This window comes from Stegostoma tigrinum, chromosome 16 (genome assembly GCF_030684315.1).
Source record: "Stegostoma tigrinum isolate sSteTig4 chromosome 16, sSteTig4.hap1, whole genome shotgun sequence".
Taxonomy (NCBI): Eukaryota; Metazoa; Chordata; class Chondrichthyes; order Orectolobiformes; family Stegostomatidae; genus Stegostoma; species Stegostoma tigrinum.
In genome coordinates, this window is record NC_081369.1 from 41592753 (window position 1) to 41607013 (window position 14261).

Consider the following 14261-nt stretch of genomic DNA (forward strand, 5'->3'; position numbering starts at 1 on the left):
TTGGGTCATACAACAGGGAGACCAAAAGATCCGGGTTATCATTTCATTGAATAAAAATGCATTATTCTGTACCTTGCTTGTGGTGTTCCATGAATCTTTTTTGTTGCACCTTGTTTAAAGCCATTTACGGACACATCCAATGGCTGATGTGGAACAGCACACCAACTTATTGCTGTAAGAGGTTAAAAACAATGCATTTCTGCTTAATTTTATCACAATATCTTTGTACAGTAATGTAGTAATTAATGTAACTGCATGCACATAATTTACTATCTATTAACATCAAGGGTTAAATTGTGCACAGTAAATTCAGTCACTTCACCAGCAAAGTGAACACCTGAAAACAAGCCCAATATCGTTCTATCAGCTTTAATTGGAAGCAATTAACAACACCCGTACTCAGAAACGACAATTTTGTTCCCTTTATGTTAGAGATTACTTTTAATTGCAATTTTTATTTAAAGAGGGAATAATTATAGCAGTTTGCCTATGTTATAACAGTGACTACACTCAAAAATAGAATTCATAAAACCTGTTATATTTCAAAGCACCTAAGAGACTTGAACTACGCTATTTCAATTCAAGTTTAAATTTTGCTGCATAATCTAAAAGCCAACTTCCTTTATAAATGCTTTAGTAAAAAGAGTATTTACCTGAAACAAATATTCTGAAGAAAATGACTTGGATTTTGCATTGGTTAAAAACAAAGGCTGACAGCACTATAGTGGAATACATGGGCAGCAACTACTGGCATCCATATTTAATGAAGAAATCAGGAGTTGCTGTCTCCTGTTTCCACAGGTTGCATTATAAAAATCTTTGCCAATGGAATCAGCATTGAAAGGCATGCAATACCTGAATTTGAAATACCTGCCACTACTCTTCCAAGAAAAACAGCAGAATAGAGTGGGGTGAGCAAATAAAGAGTCATTAAGGTGTGAATGGTTTGAAAGTGATACTTGCTTCAAAATAATCATTTTGACTCTGGCTATTTAATTTCAGAAGTGCTGAGTCTAATTCCTTAAAAAGTTAGTTGTAGAATTTTTTTGTTTTTCTTTTTGTCTTTTATTTCTTTTAATCTGTTATTCCTAATCTTCATTTTGCTTTCTGGGAGTAGAACACTGAATCGAAATGAAAGAAATCCCTTTAAAATTCTGCAGGCTGCTATCAGTGAAGTCAAAGGTTGATGCTCTTGCAGCATAATGTAGAATACGACTAAATACAAAACAAAGAAAGAATGCTCCGATGGAACCTGGCTACTGTTTATAAGGCACAAGTAAAGTTTTATTCCAAATGCCTTTTGAAAAATGCTGCTGTTTTTAACAAGGTTAATGATTCAGAAATTGTGTTCTACCTGCTGCACAAGGTACAATTTTCTCTTTTTTGGGGTCAGAGCTGCTTTGTAGTGAATGGCGACTGTGCACAAACTCCAAATGTGACTGGAGAAGCTTTACACCTTGAATTCTGAATTCTTTTGGGAGTGATGTAATGTGGCGACATCTGCTGGAACACAAGAGGAAAAGAAACAGTAACTTGATTTGTTTTGGTAAAGTTCAAATGATTACATCCTCAAACACTTCACTTTGATGTATAGTAAAACTGAGAGCAGCAGATGATACTCAGCTTTCATGTATTTCTTTAATGACAATTCAGCGAACAATGAGCAAACTTTCATTGCGGCAGAATGAGAGTTAACTATGTGCAACAGTCTTGCATAGTTAAGATATAAGGTTGCTCCTTACTGAAGAAATTTTAAAAACTCAGCTCTATTCCAAGTTTTTGGAGAGTTGTACTAATTCTGCAAATCTAAATGACAATCACAGCTAGTAGTTGAGAGCTTCCCAGTTTATAACAGATTCAACATTCAAGTAGGCGTTAAGCTATCTATTAGAAGGCTGATGAAACATAATGTAGTCATGTTGTAGCTTTCAAATGCCTAACGGTTTGTACACTTTTGAAGCTAAAGTATGTATTACCTGGCTACAACGTTTATAGAAGTCATACAAAACATCAGTAGAAATGTGGTCCTAACATATTTATAAGCATTCATACTGAGTAATAAACAATAACAGAAGGTGGGAAAATGGCACCTATTTCTGCACTGATTTTTAAAAAAAGCTTGAATTTATATTAGATATATGACCTTAAAATATTTTAAAGGGCTTCTCAATCAATTGACTATTTTTGAAGCATAGCCACTGTCATAATGTAGGAAATATTGCAGCCAATTTGCATAGAACAATGATCTCCAAACAACAGAGACTAATCTTTGTGTTGGTTAAACGAACAAATGTTGGTCCCTTTCAACTAAAAGATTACACCTCTATTAGTGCAGTTTTTGTACTCCTTCAGTACTGCCCTAAAGTATTAACTAAAGTTATATGCTTATGTGCCTGGAGAAAAACGTAAAACATAGTGCTAAAGAGTCATGCCAGTCAAAGGGAAAAGTGAACTCTTGCCATCATTTCTCACTCCACAATATTCTGGTAATTTCTCTCGTAATTTCAAGATAAAAACTAAATTCTAAACTACATACCCCTAATTGTTAATATTACATAATATTGTAGAAAAGCTTCCACAAAGAAAATTACTGGAGAAATTGCTTTGGATATTTCAGATATTAGATGTAATTGATTCCTAGCAAATTATTTTTTAGCTTCAGTACGAAAGGAAGATTACATAATTAACAAATACCAAGAGATTTGGGTAAATAGAGCCATCTTCAAGTTTGAAGAAAAATATGAATTGTCTATTTTATCTAATTTTTCGACTTCAGCACTATACCAATAAAAATAGAAAGTCCTGCATGTTAACAACATTGCAACTAATTCTGAAAGTGCAAAGCTTTTGCTAATCTTACTGTAAATAATATAACCTGCGTTTACTGACTTTCACTTTGTTCCACCCGAAGGAATTTAATGTTTGTTGCTAACGGTTGGATCATGAAATCTGCTACAAACCAATCAATATTGAAGTGCAAACAGAACATGTATTTTCACCTGTGGTATAAAATATAGAAGTAATTAAATATTCAATCATGATTATTAGTATTAAATAAGGGCAGAAAAAAGATGTCTATATTACCACAGTGTTTATCTATTTCAACTGATTCAAGTGAAAAAATGACAAATTTTATAAAAGAGCAGTCACAACCCCACCCACAAATATCTTCCTTTTTGTTTCTGTTAGCTTTGATTAACAACCTCTTTTGTGATGCGCCGTAAACATTAATTTCTAAGCAGTGGAAAGTGAAGCCATAACAGCAGAGCAAAGTACACCGAACAAATTTCCTTCCTGCACAGCATGGAAATCATTCTCTGTTTCAATTTGGCAAAGTCAAAACTTAAGCAAAAACGTGATACTTATTAATATTTGTACTCATTAATCTTTGGGAGAAGTTGCCACGAAGTAAAAACAGAAAACTGCCAATCCCAATGACAGTTTTACCATTTCACAGATTTGAAGTTTCTCCAAAAGCAGCCAATTAGGGGAAATATTTTCTTTTCAATCTTTTGATGCACAGTTAATCAATATCTTTCAACAAAATGGGGACCAAAGCTGCTATATTGCAGTGAAAGTGAGTATTGTTAAGATATAAAGAGACTGTTGTTTAGATTGCTGTAGCTATGGTTCTGAAGATAAAACTCAAAAAAGCTAAGTATGACTACAAAATACACTGCAATTTCTCACTGCTAGCAAACTCATGGCTTCTTTCAGACTGCCAAATTAAACTTGTAAGTACCATGTTTGAATCAGTTATGTGTTGTTGACTCATATCCACTGAGAAGGAACTGAGGCGGCCAAAACAGTTCAGTTTTGGAACTTTACCAAATTTAATAAAAAAGAGACTTTCATTCCATCCATTTAGCTCAGATTTAAACTAAAACAGCAAGAGAAAAAGTAGTCTCCTAGACCAACAATTTACCCAGTCTCAACAGTAATCTTTATTATTCAGTTTTTAATCATGCATTGTATTTTCTGTTGCAGCCATGATGCAATCCTACTTGGTTGGGATGGCAGCCAAACAAGTCACAGACGCCACTAAGATTTTTAAAATGAAAAGTCGATTGAATTTAGCCAACAAGTTCTTATGAAGAAATATGCAATGTACTAGCCCTGCAAAAAGATATGATTCATGAAATGTCACTGAAAGCAGCTATATTTGGAGCTAAATATTTAATGCAGTTGTGTCATGCTTAAAATTTTGAATTATCCAGTAAAAACCACAAATTGAATTACTAGATTTATTAACGAATTGTAATTATTTGGATTAGGCTGAACTATCACTTATGCAAACAGGCCAGAATATCTTATGTTCTTCTACAGAAATAACTTATTATTAATACCTATCCAGTATAGCTCTCTTCATTGTCTTCTCACTATATGGACACTGTCCGACTACAATACAAGAGAAATACACAGGCTCCTCAAAGAAATGCATGAGAAGTGCTCCTTGACAGCCAAGAATGTTCCAACGAGCAAGTTTATCACTACAGGACATCGATAATGTCCTGTCACCTCTACCTGGCTTCACCCTCAATGATTCTACACAGTGGTAATTAATTCCAGGCTCAAGGGGATCTTGAAGACCCCCTGGTACACACTTGGCTCCAGTTCGATGTACATCTGAAGTAGTGATTTGCATCTGTCTGGTCTTATCTGCATCCAGTGCAGCCATGTTATGAGATGCACTCCCAAGGCTATTAGTATGCATTGCCTGTGCTGTATTATTGTTTATCCTGACATCAATTTTTCCTTCTGCAGAAGTATCATTGGGTTTTCTTTCAGGAATACTGCTACAGCCAGATGTACAGTCTCCATTTCCATCAATCCTTTTCACTCTTTTAACAGGAACCTCTAAGGCACTTGCATCACACTTTCGTTTCATGACTAGTGCATGCTTTTGGTTACTTAAGAATTGTATATCTTCAGCACTTTCATTATCTTCAACAGTGATACTTCTCTGTTCACCAGTTTCCTTTGCTCTCGGGTTTAGAGGAGGTCTGATCTCCTGTTCTGCCTTTGGGATAATAGATGCATCTCCACCTGCAAAACCAACAGATAAAGGTTTATTTTCAAGTCACTTAAATGTTTTTAATTAATAATATTATCTTCAAAATCTCACAGGAAGATATACTTAAGAGTTCAGGAAACTCAAAAAAATTGATAGAGTTACTGCAAATGAAAATATTGGGTTAACTAAAGCATGCCTAAAAGCACTAAACATAAACTGCAATAACAAACATTCCTTTAAGGCACAAAAAACCCACTGAAAATATGACAGAAGAGAGATAAGAATAAAAAAGACAAAAGAACAATATACCACAGGAACAGGCGCTTTGGCCCTACAAACCTGCACCAACACATTTTTCCCCTTCCATACTAAAACTGTCTTCACCAACACGATCCATATCCCTCCATTCCCTTCCTATTCAAGTATTCGTCCAGGCGCTTCCTGAACACTGCTATTGTGTCTACTTCCACCACCTCTTTTAGCAGCACATTCCAGGCACTCACCACACTTTGTGTGAAAAACTTGCCTCACACCTCTCTTTTAAACTTTTCCCCCTCGCACCGCCTGTGTTCCCTAGTAATTGACTCTGCAACTTGGGAAAAAGCTACTCTATCCACGCCATTCACAATCTTATAGACTTCGATCAGGTCGCCCCTCAACCTCCAGCATTCTAGTGAAAACAAACCCAGTCTATCCAAACTTTCTTCATAGCTAAAATCCCCCATACAAGGCAACATCCTGGTAACCCTTTTCTGTATCCTTTCCAAAGCAACCATATCCTTCTTGTAGTGTGGTGACCAGAACTGTACGCAATATTCCAACTGTGGTCTAACTAAAGTTCTATAAAGCTGCAGGAGTTGCCCATCCATGTACTCAATGCCCCTTCCAATGAAGGCAAGCATGCCATTGGGGTTTTTCATTAGCTTATCTACCTGGCTGCCACCCTCAGTGATCTGTGGACCTGCACACCCAGACTCCTGTCAATACGCCTAAGGGTTTTGCCATTCAATGTATAACTTCTAACTGCACTCAACCTTCCAAAATGCATCAACTTACAAATAAAAATAAGTTAAAGGCTGCATTGAATCTAAGAGGGAGGCTTATAATATTGCTAAAAACAATATAGCCTTCAGATTGGGAGGATTTTAGAATAGGACCAAGAAATTCGAGAGGAAGGACCAAAGAGAATATGAGTAAACCAGCAAGACACTTAAAAACAGGTTGTAAACTTTTTAAAACAGTATATTCATGAAAGCAGACATAAGTCCATTATACAGAGCCAGGTAAAGTTATAATGTGAATACGGAAATGGTTGACACATTAAACAAACCCTTTATATTAATTAGTCCTCAAAGCGAAAGATGTAGAAACATTAAGGAAAAATAGAAAAACAAGGGTCCTAGTAAGAATGAGGAACTTAGATCAGGAAAAGTAAAGAAATGTTAAATGAAGATATTTATGAATTAAGTGGAAAGAAGTAAATGGCTTGTGCTTAACAACCTGGATCCTCGGCTCTTAAAAAAGAAAGCTGTAGAAATGGTGCTGCACTAGCTTCAACCTTTCATAATTTCTTACAGTCTAGAATAGTTCAAAGATTGGATGCTAGCAAACACAACCCCACAGTAAAGAGGAATAGTGAAATGGGAAACAATAGACAAGTTAGCTTAACATCAGTACGCAAATTGCTAGAATCTATTACATACATAGTAACAGAGCACCGAGAACACCGTAATGAAACCTCAAAAACTCAACACAGATTTGTGAAAATAAAATCGTATTTCAAAAGTATATTACTGTGTTTTGAGCATGTAATTAGTGGATATTTCCAAAGAAATCAGTGAATGTAGCATATCTGAATTTTCAAGAAGTACTCAAAAATGTGTCACACAAAAGGTTGCTGGACAAAATTAGAACTTACAGCTGTTCACGGCAACGCATTAGAACAGACTGAGTACTGGTTAATGGATACAAAACAAAGAATAGCAATACACATTTCAGGTTGGCAAGCTGTAATTAGTGGGAATTCTGCAAGGATCAGTACTTGGGTCTTAGCTATTTATAATCCATATTAAAGAATTGGATAAGGGAACTAAGTGTAATGCATCCAATTTCTGACAATTTAACACTGTGAAAAAGTGGTGAGGAGGTCGCAAGTGCATAGTGGTTCACTTTGGGATTTTTTTTAAATAACAACATATATTTTGCATGGTGAGAGACTGGGAAAAGTTTGTGTTGAGAGGAACCTTGACACCCTTGTGCTAGTATCATACTTGGTCTACAGGGAGTGCAACAAAACATCATGAGACTGGTCATTGGATGGAATAAAGGGTTTGTTCAATGAGGAAAGAGTGAGTACAATGGGCCTCTTAATCCTGGAGTTTAGAAGAATGAATGAGATGCAATCTACTTGGAATGTCTAAATTTCTGAAGGGCCTTGACAGGGCAGGAACAGAGAGGTTGAAAAACAGAGAGAGAGATTCCCCAAATGCATAATCTAAAACATGTGGCACAGACTCAGAATAAAGGGTCGCGCATTTAGCATGAGAAGAATTTTATATAATCAAAGCATTTGAAATCTTTGGAATTCTTGGTCATATGAAGCTGTAGATGTTCTTGGATTACACCATGGTCAAAGAATTTATTGGACTGCCTGAAAACAGGGTGGACAGTGTGGATAGTTTATGAGCAATGCAAAATTATATCTATTATTTATTTGTTGGTTCAAGTGCAAAATGTGACAGACTTCAGACAGATCTAGCACTCGCAGCACAATTTATAACCTTGTGGCCTGGCATATTCTCCACTCAAGTCAGGGGATCAACACTATTTCAATGGAGAGTGCATGAGGGCATGCCAGGAGCAGTGCCAGGCATATCTGGTGATGCCACCAAACAGGACTACTTGTATTTCAAACATCATAAGCAGCATGTGAAGGAGCTAAGCAATCCCACAACCAGTGGATCAGATCTAAGCTCTGCAGTCCTCCATATGCAGTTGTGAATAGTGGTGGGCAATTAAAAAACCTCAATGGAGGAGGAGGAAGCACCACAAATATCCCGTTCCTCAGTGATTGAATAGCCCAAGTCATCAGTACAAAGAGCAAGGCTAAGTATTTGCAGCAATCTTCAGCCAGAAGTAATAAGTAGATGATCCATCTCCGCCTCCTCCAGTGGTCCCCAGCATCAGAGATACCAGTCTTAAGCTAATTTGATTCACTCCATGTGATACCAAGAAACAGTTGGAGACACTGGGTACTGGAAAGGTTATTATCCCTGACAACAATGAAGACTTATGCTCCAGAACTTGCCACTTCCCTAGCCAAGCTCTTCCAGTATAGTCACAACATTGGCATCTATCTGACAATGTGGAAAATTGCCCAGGTATGTAATGTACACAAAAAAAAAGGACAAATACTACTCGACCAGTTAATGTCCCATCAGTTTACTCTTGATCATCAGTAAAGATGAAAGGTATTATCAATAGTGTTTTCAAGCAGCACTTGTTCAGCAATAACCTGCTCAGTGATGCCCAGTTTGGGATCTGTCAGGGTCACTCAGCTCCTAACCTCATTACAGCCTTGGCTCAAACACGTGAGATGAGAGTGACAGCCCCTGACATCAGGCTGTGTTTGACGAAGTGCAGTAGCAAGGAGTCCTAGCAAAACTGGAATCAAAGTCTCCGCTGATAGGAGTTGTACCTAGCACATAGTTGTGTTTGTTGGAGGTCAGTCATCTCAGCTCCAACACGTCTGTAGGAGTTCCTCAAGGTAATGTCCTAGGCTGAACCATCTTTTGCTGCTTCCTCAATGACCTTCCCTTTATCACAGAGTCAGAAGTGGGAGTATTCACCGATGATTGCACAATGTTCCACACTACTTGTGACCCCTCTGAATCTTAAGCAGTCCATGATCAAATGGTCTGGACAATTTCCAGGTTTGGGCTGACAGGGAGAAAGAGAAGTTGAACACGTAGCTACAGGGATGGTGCAGGAGGGACGGTTTTGGATTCTTGGATAATTGGGGCTCTTTCTGGGGTAGGTGGGACCTCTACAAGCAAGATGGTCTTCACCTGAACCAGAGGGGTACTGATATCCTGGGGGGGAAATTTGCTAAGGCTATTTGGGTGGGTTTAAACTAATTCAGCAGGAGGATGGGAACCAAAATTGTAGTTCGAGTACAGAAAAGGTTGACAGTAGGGAGGTCCTAAATAAAGTTTCAGGGACTCAAGATGGCACCGGCAAGCAAGAAGTTGGTTTGAAGTGTGTCTACTTCAACGCCAGGAGCGTCCGGAATAAGGTGGGTGAACTTGCAGCATGGGTTAGTACCTGGGACTTCGATGTTGTGGCAATTTCGGAGACATGGATACAGCAGGGACAGGAATGGTTGTTGCAGGTTCCAGGATTTAGATGTTTCAGTAAGAACAGAGAAGATGGTAAAAAGGGTGGGAGGTGTGGCATTGTTGGTCAAGGACTGTATTACAGTTGCAGAAAGGATGTTTGGGGACTCGTCAACTGAGGTAATATGGGCTGAGGTTGGAAACAGGAAAGGAGGTCACCCTGTTGGGAGTTTTCTATAGGCCTCCGAATAGTTCCAGAGATGTAGAGGAAAGGATAGCAAAGGTGATTCTCGATAGGAGTGAGAGAGACAGGGTAGTTGTCATGGGGGACTTCAACTTTCCAAATATTGACTGGGAACACTATAGTTCGAGTACTATAGATGGGTCAGTTTTTGTCCAGTGAGTGCAGGAGGGCTTCCTGACGCAGTATGTAGATAGGCCAACAAGGGGCGAAGCGACATTAGATTTGGTACTGGGTAATGAGCCCGGCCAGGTGTTAGATTTGGAAGTAGGTGAGCACTTTGGTGATAGCGATCACAATTCTGTTATGTTTACTTTAGTGATGGAAAGGGATGGGTGTATACAACTGGGCAAGAGTTATACCTGGGGGAAAAGCAATTACGATGAGATTAGGCAAGATTTAGGGAGCATAGGATGGGGAAGGAAACTGCAGGAGACGGGCACATGAGAAATGTGGAGCTTATTCAAGGACAAGCTCCTGTGTGTCCTAGATAAATATGTACCTGTCAGGCAGGGAGGAAGCTGTACAGCGCGAAAGCCATGGTTTACGAAGGAGGTGGAATCTCTGGTCAAGAGGAAGAAGAAGGCTTATGCTAGGATGAGATATGAAGGCTCAGTTAGGGCGCTTGAAGGCTACAAGGTAGCCAGGAAAGACCTAAAGAGAGAGCTCAGAAGAGCCAGGAGGAGACATGAGAAGTTGTTGGCGAATAGGATCAGGGTAAACCCTAAGGCTTTCTATAGGTATTTAAGGAATAAAAGAATGACGGAAGTAAGATTAGGGCCAATCAAGGATAGTAGTGGGAAGTTGTGTGTGGAGTCAGAGGAGATAGGGGAAGCACTAAATGAACATTTTTCAACAGTATTCACTCCAGAAAACGACAGTGTTGTCAAGGAGAATACTGAGATGCAGGCTACTAGACTAGGTGGGATTGAGGTTCACAAGGAAGAGGTATTAGAAATCCTACAGACGGTGAAGATAGATAAGTCCCCTGGGCCAAATGGGATTTATCCTGGGATCCTCTGGGAAGCCAGGGAGGAGATTGCCGAGCCTTTGGCATTGATCTTTAACTTGTCATTGTCTACAGGAACAGTGCCAGACGACTGGAGGAAAGCAAATGTGGATCCCCTGTTCAAGAAGGGGAGTAGAGACAACCCTGGTAATTATAGAGCAGTGAGCCTTACCTCAGTTGTTGGTAAAGTGTTGGAAAAGGTTGTAAGGGATAGGATTTATAATCATCTAGAAAAGAATAAATTGATTAGGGATAGTCAGCACAGTTTTGTGAAAGGAAAGTTGTGCCTCACAAACCTTATTGAGTTCTTTGAGAAGGTGACAAAACAGGTAGATGAGAGTAAACCGGTTGATCTGGTGTATATGGATTTCAGCAAGGCGTTCAATAAGGTTCCCCACAGTAGGCTATTGTACAAAATGCGGAGGATGGAATTGTGGGAGACATAGCAGTTTGGGTCGGAAATTGGCTTGCCGAAAGAAGACAGAGGGTGGTTGTTGATGGGAAATGTTCATCCTGGAGACCAGTTACTAGTGGTGTACCACAAGGGTCGGTGTTGGGTCCACTGCTGTTTGTAATTTTTATAAATGACCTGGATGAGGGCGTAGACGGATGGGTTAGTAAATTTGCAGATGACACTAAGGTCGGTGGAGTTGTGGATAGTGACGAAGGATGCTGTAGGTTGCAGAGAGACATAGATAAGTTGCAGAGTTGGGCTGAGAGGTGGCAAATGGAGTTTAATGCAGACAAGTGTGAGGTGATGCACTTTGGTAGGAGTAACCGGAAGGCAAAGTACTGGGCTAATGGTAAGATTCTTGGTCTTGTAGATGAGCAGAGAGATCTTGGTGTCCATGTACACAGATCCTTGAAAGTTACCACCCAGGTTGACAGGGCTGTTAAGAAGGCATACAGTGTTTTAGCTTTAATTAATAGAGGGGTCGAGTTCCGGAACCAAGAGGTTATGCTGCAGCTGTACAAAACTCTGGTGCGGCCGCACTTGGAGTATTGTGTACAGTTCTGGTCACCGCATTGTAAGAAGGATGTGGAAGCTTTGGAAACGGTGCAGAGGAGATTTACTAGGATGTTGCCTGATATGGAGGGAAGGTCTTATGAGGAAGGCTGAGCGACTTGAGGCTGTTTTCGTCAGTGAGAAGAAGGTTGAGAGGTGACTTAATTGAAACATATAAAATAATCAGAGGGTTAGAGAGGGTGGATAGGGAGAGCCTTTTTCCTTGGATGGTGACGGCGAGCACAAGGGGGCATATTTTTAAATTGACGGGTGAAAGATATAGGACAGATGTCAGAGGTAGTTTCTTTACTCAGAGTAGTAAGGGAATGGAACGCTTTGCCTGCAACGGTAATAGATTCGCCAACTTTAAGTACATTTAAGTCGTCATCGGATAAGCATATGGACGTACGTGGAATAGTGTAGGTTAGACGGGCTTCAGATCGGTATGACAGGTCGGCACAACATTGAGGGCCGAAGGGCCTATACTGTGCTGTAATGTTCTATGTTCTATGCCAAGTAACATTCGTGCCATGCAAATACCAGGCAATGACCATCTCCAATAATAGACAATCTAACCGCTGCCTCTTGCCATTCAATGGTGTCAGCATCGCTGACTCCCCCATTATCAACATCCTTAGGGTTACAATTGTTCAGAAACTCATCTGGACTTACCACATAAACAGACTAGCTGCAAGAACAGATCAGTGGATATGAATACTCTGATGAATAACTCACCTCCTGACTCCCCAAAGCCTGTCCATCATCTGAAAGGCACAAGTCAGGAGTGTTATAGAATACTCCCCACTTGCCTGGATTGGTGCAGCTTCCACAACACTCGAAGCTTGGCATCATCCAGGACAAAGATGCACTGCAGAAAATCAAATATCTTTAGATAGCACCTTCCAAATGCACAATGAATTCTATATTGAAGGGCAAGGGTAGCAAGTACATGGGAACACAATCATCTTCAAGTTCCCCTCCAAGCCACTTACCATCCTGACTTGAAAAATATATCACTGTTCCTTCACTGTTGACAGCTCAAAACTTTGGAATTCTCTCTCAAAGGACACAGTGGGTCACTACAGCAGGTGGACTGCAGCAGTTCATGAATGCAGCTCACGACCACCTTCCCAAGGACAAGCACAGGTGAGCATGAAATACTAGCTAGCTAGCAATGCCAACATCCCATAAATGAATGTTAAAACAAAAGTCTAAGTAGTCAATCTGGAGAATTAGTTCAGGACAAAATCTGAATGACAACAATGGTGCCAGTGACATGATAACTGTTTCCTAACGTGGTCTAATTAAACAGTGTTTCCTCTATTCTGTGCTCCTTGTTAGGTCAAATACATGACTTTCTAAAAATCTCTGGTTATAATGGAGAGTAGGAATATAGTAAAGGTCACATACCCTCACCTACATCAGACACAATGATAAATAATGGGCAATTTCTGGTAGTTCAACATTTTATTTCGTGCACCATCTCCAACTGCTTTACAACGAATGAGCAAAAAAATAGCCAAATGCCAGTTTGGGATGCAAATTCACAACCTTCCATTTGGGATTCAAGGATCTAACATCCACAAACATTCAACTTGAACCAAGATAGGCACACTGCATTTACGTTTACAAAGCATTAAAAGTGGGCCAGATTATAGTTTTGCAGAGATTAAACTGGATGATGCTTGACATGAAATTTTTCACTCAACGTCTGCAAAATGTAATATTTCTTAGTAAACTTGATCTGGTGACAAAACTAGGCAAATGCGTAGATGACTGAATCACACAAGAAGTGGAATTAATATGCAAGTGGAGTACTGTGAAGTGATTTGCAAAGAATAGATGTGATTCAAACATGTTTTCCAGCAACTCTAAAACTTTCCTGAACTTAAAAGTTTAAATATTCCGGAGGTGTAATATTAATAAGATCTACTCACATGGAGTGTGACTCATAAAAAACACAAAGGAAACACCTGACTTAAGACTCCATTTTCCTTTGCATTTTCCTGCAACCAAGATGCTATTTCTCTCTTTAAATGCCTCTTTCAGTTGATAATATAAATACCTGCAAAACAGCCAAGAAATTGAAATTTATAACAGCAAATGACAGTCATTTCACTTCTCTTACACCTGTTTAATGTCTGGTATGATTACGTGGCTAGTACCAAATAGTATGTGAATGCAGTGTTATTAGTGGATTTTACACAGCATTTCAAATATTTACATTTCTTCCTTCTGCCATATCCTTCAGCAGCTTTCAGTAAATAAGTCAAAGTCCTTTGCTGTTATAGTGGTGTGGCATGCTGGAAAAAATACAAAGGTAAGTTTGCTCCTTCACTAACTTTGTATTTTCAGCCCTAATTCTATTTATTACTATAAGTTGAATGGAAAACTGCAAATCCAGAAGAAGTTTGAACATACCATCTGTGATTTTGATTTTCTAATAATTTCTCTCAATTTTCAAAGGTCCAATATTCTCTTCTTTCCTCCTCAATGTGTTATACAGTTCATTTCCTCTTAAGATATGCCCTGTTTAGAGTCACAGTTTTTCCTAATTCTGTCCAGCAAACTTCGTTGCTCATTCACTTGCCTTTGCACTTTACCATGTGTTAATTTCTTTGGCCAGCTGTTCTTTTCCACTCTACTCCAAATCTTCA

The 14261-nt window shown here is 39.1% G+C and overlaps 1 protein-coding gene across 8 annotated transcripts in view; it reads right to left on the reverse strand.

Moving 5' to 3' along the window:
* The window catches only part of adat1 (adenosine deaminase tRNA specific 1), a 56471-nt gene that overhangs the window by 22797 nt on the left and 19413 nt on the right, over positions 1-14261 (reverse strand). For 6 of the 8 annotated variants that reach the window (XM_048546608.1, XM_048546607.1, XM_059651736.1 and 3 more), the window contains 4 exons: positions 13542-13669; positions 4347-5046; positions 1355-1503; positions 73-172 (listed from right to left, as the gene is read on the reverse strand). In XM_048546608.1, the coding sequence (XP_048402565.1) occupies positions 73-172; positions 1355-1503; positions 4347-5046; positions 13542-13669 (1077 nt within the window). The remainder of the gene's footprint in view (positions 1-72; positions 173-1354; positions 1504-4346; positions 5047-13541; positions 13670-14261) is intronic. The other 2 variants (XM_048546610.1, XM_048546609.1) reach the window with 1 other exon arrangement.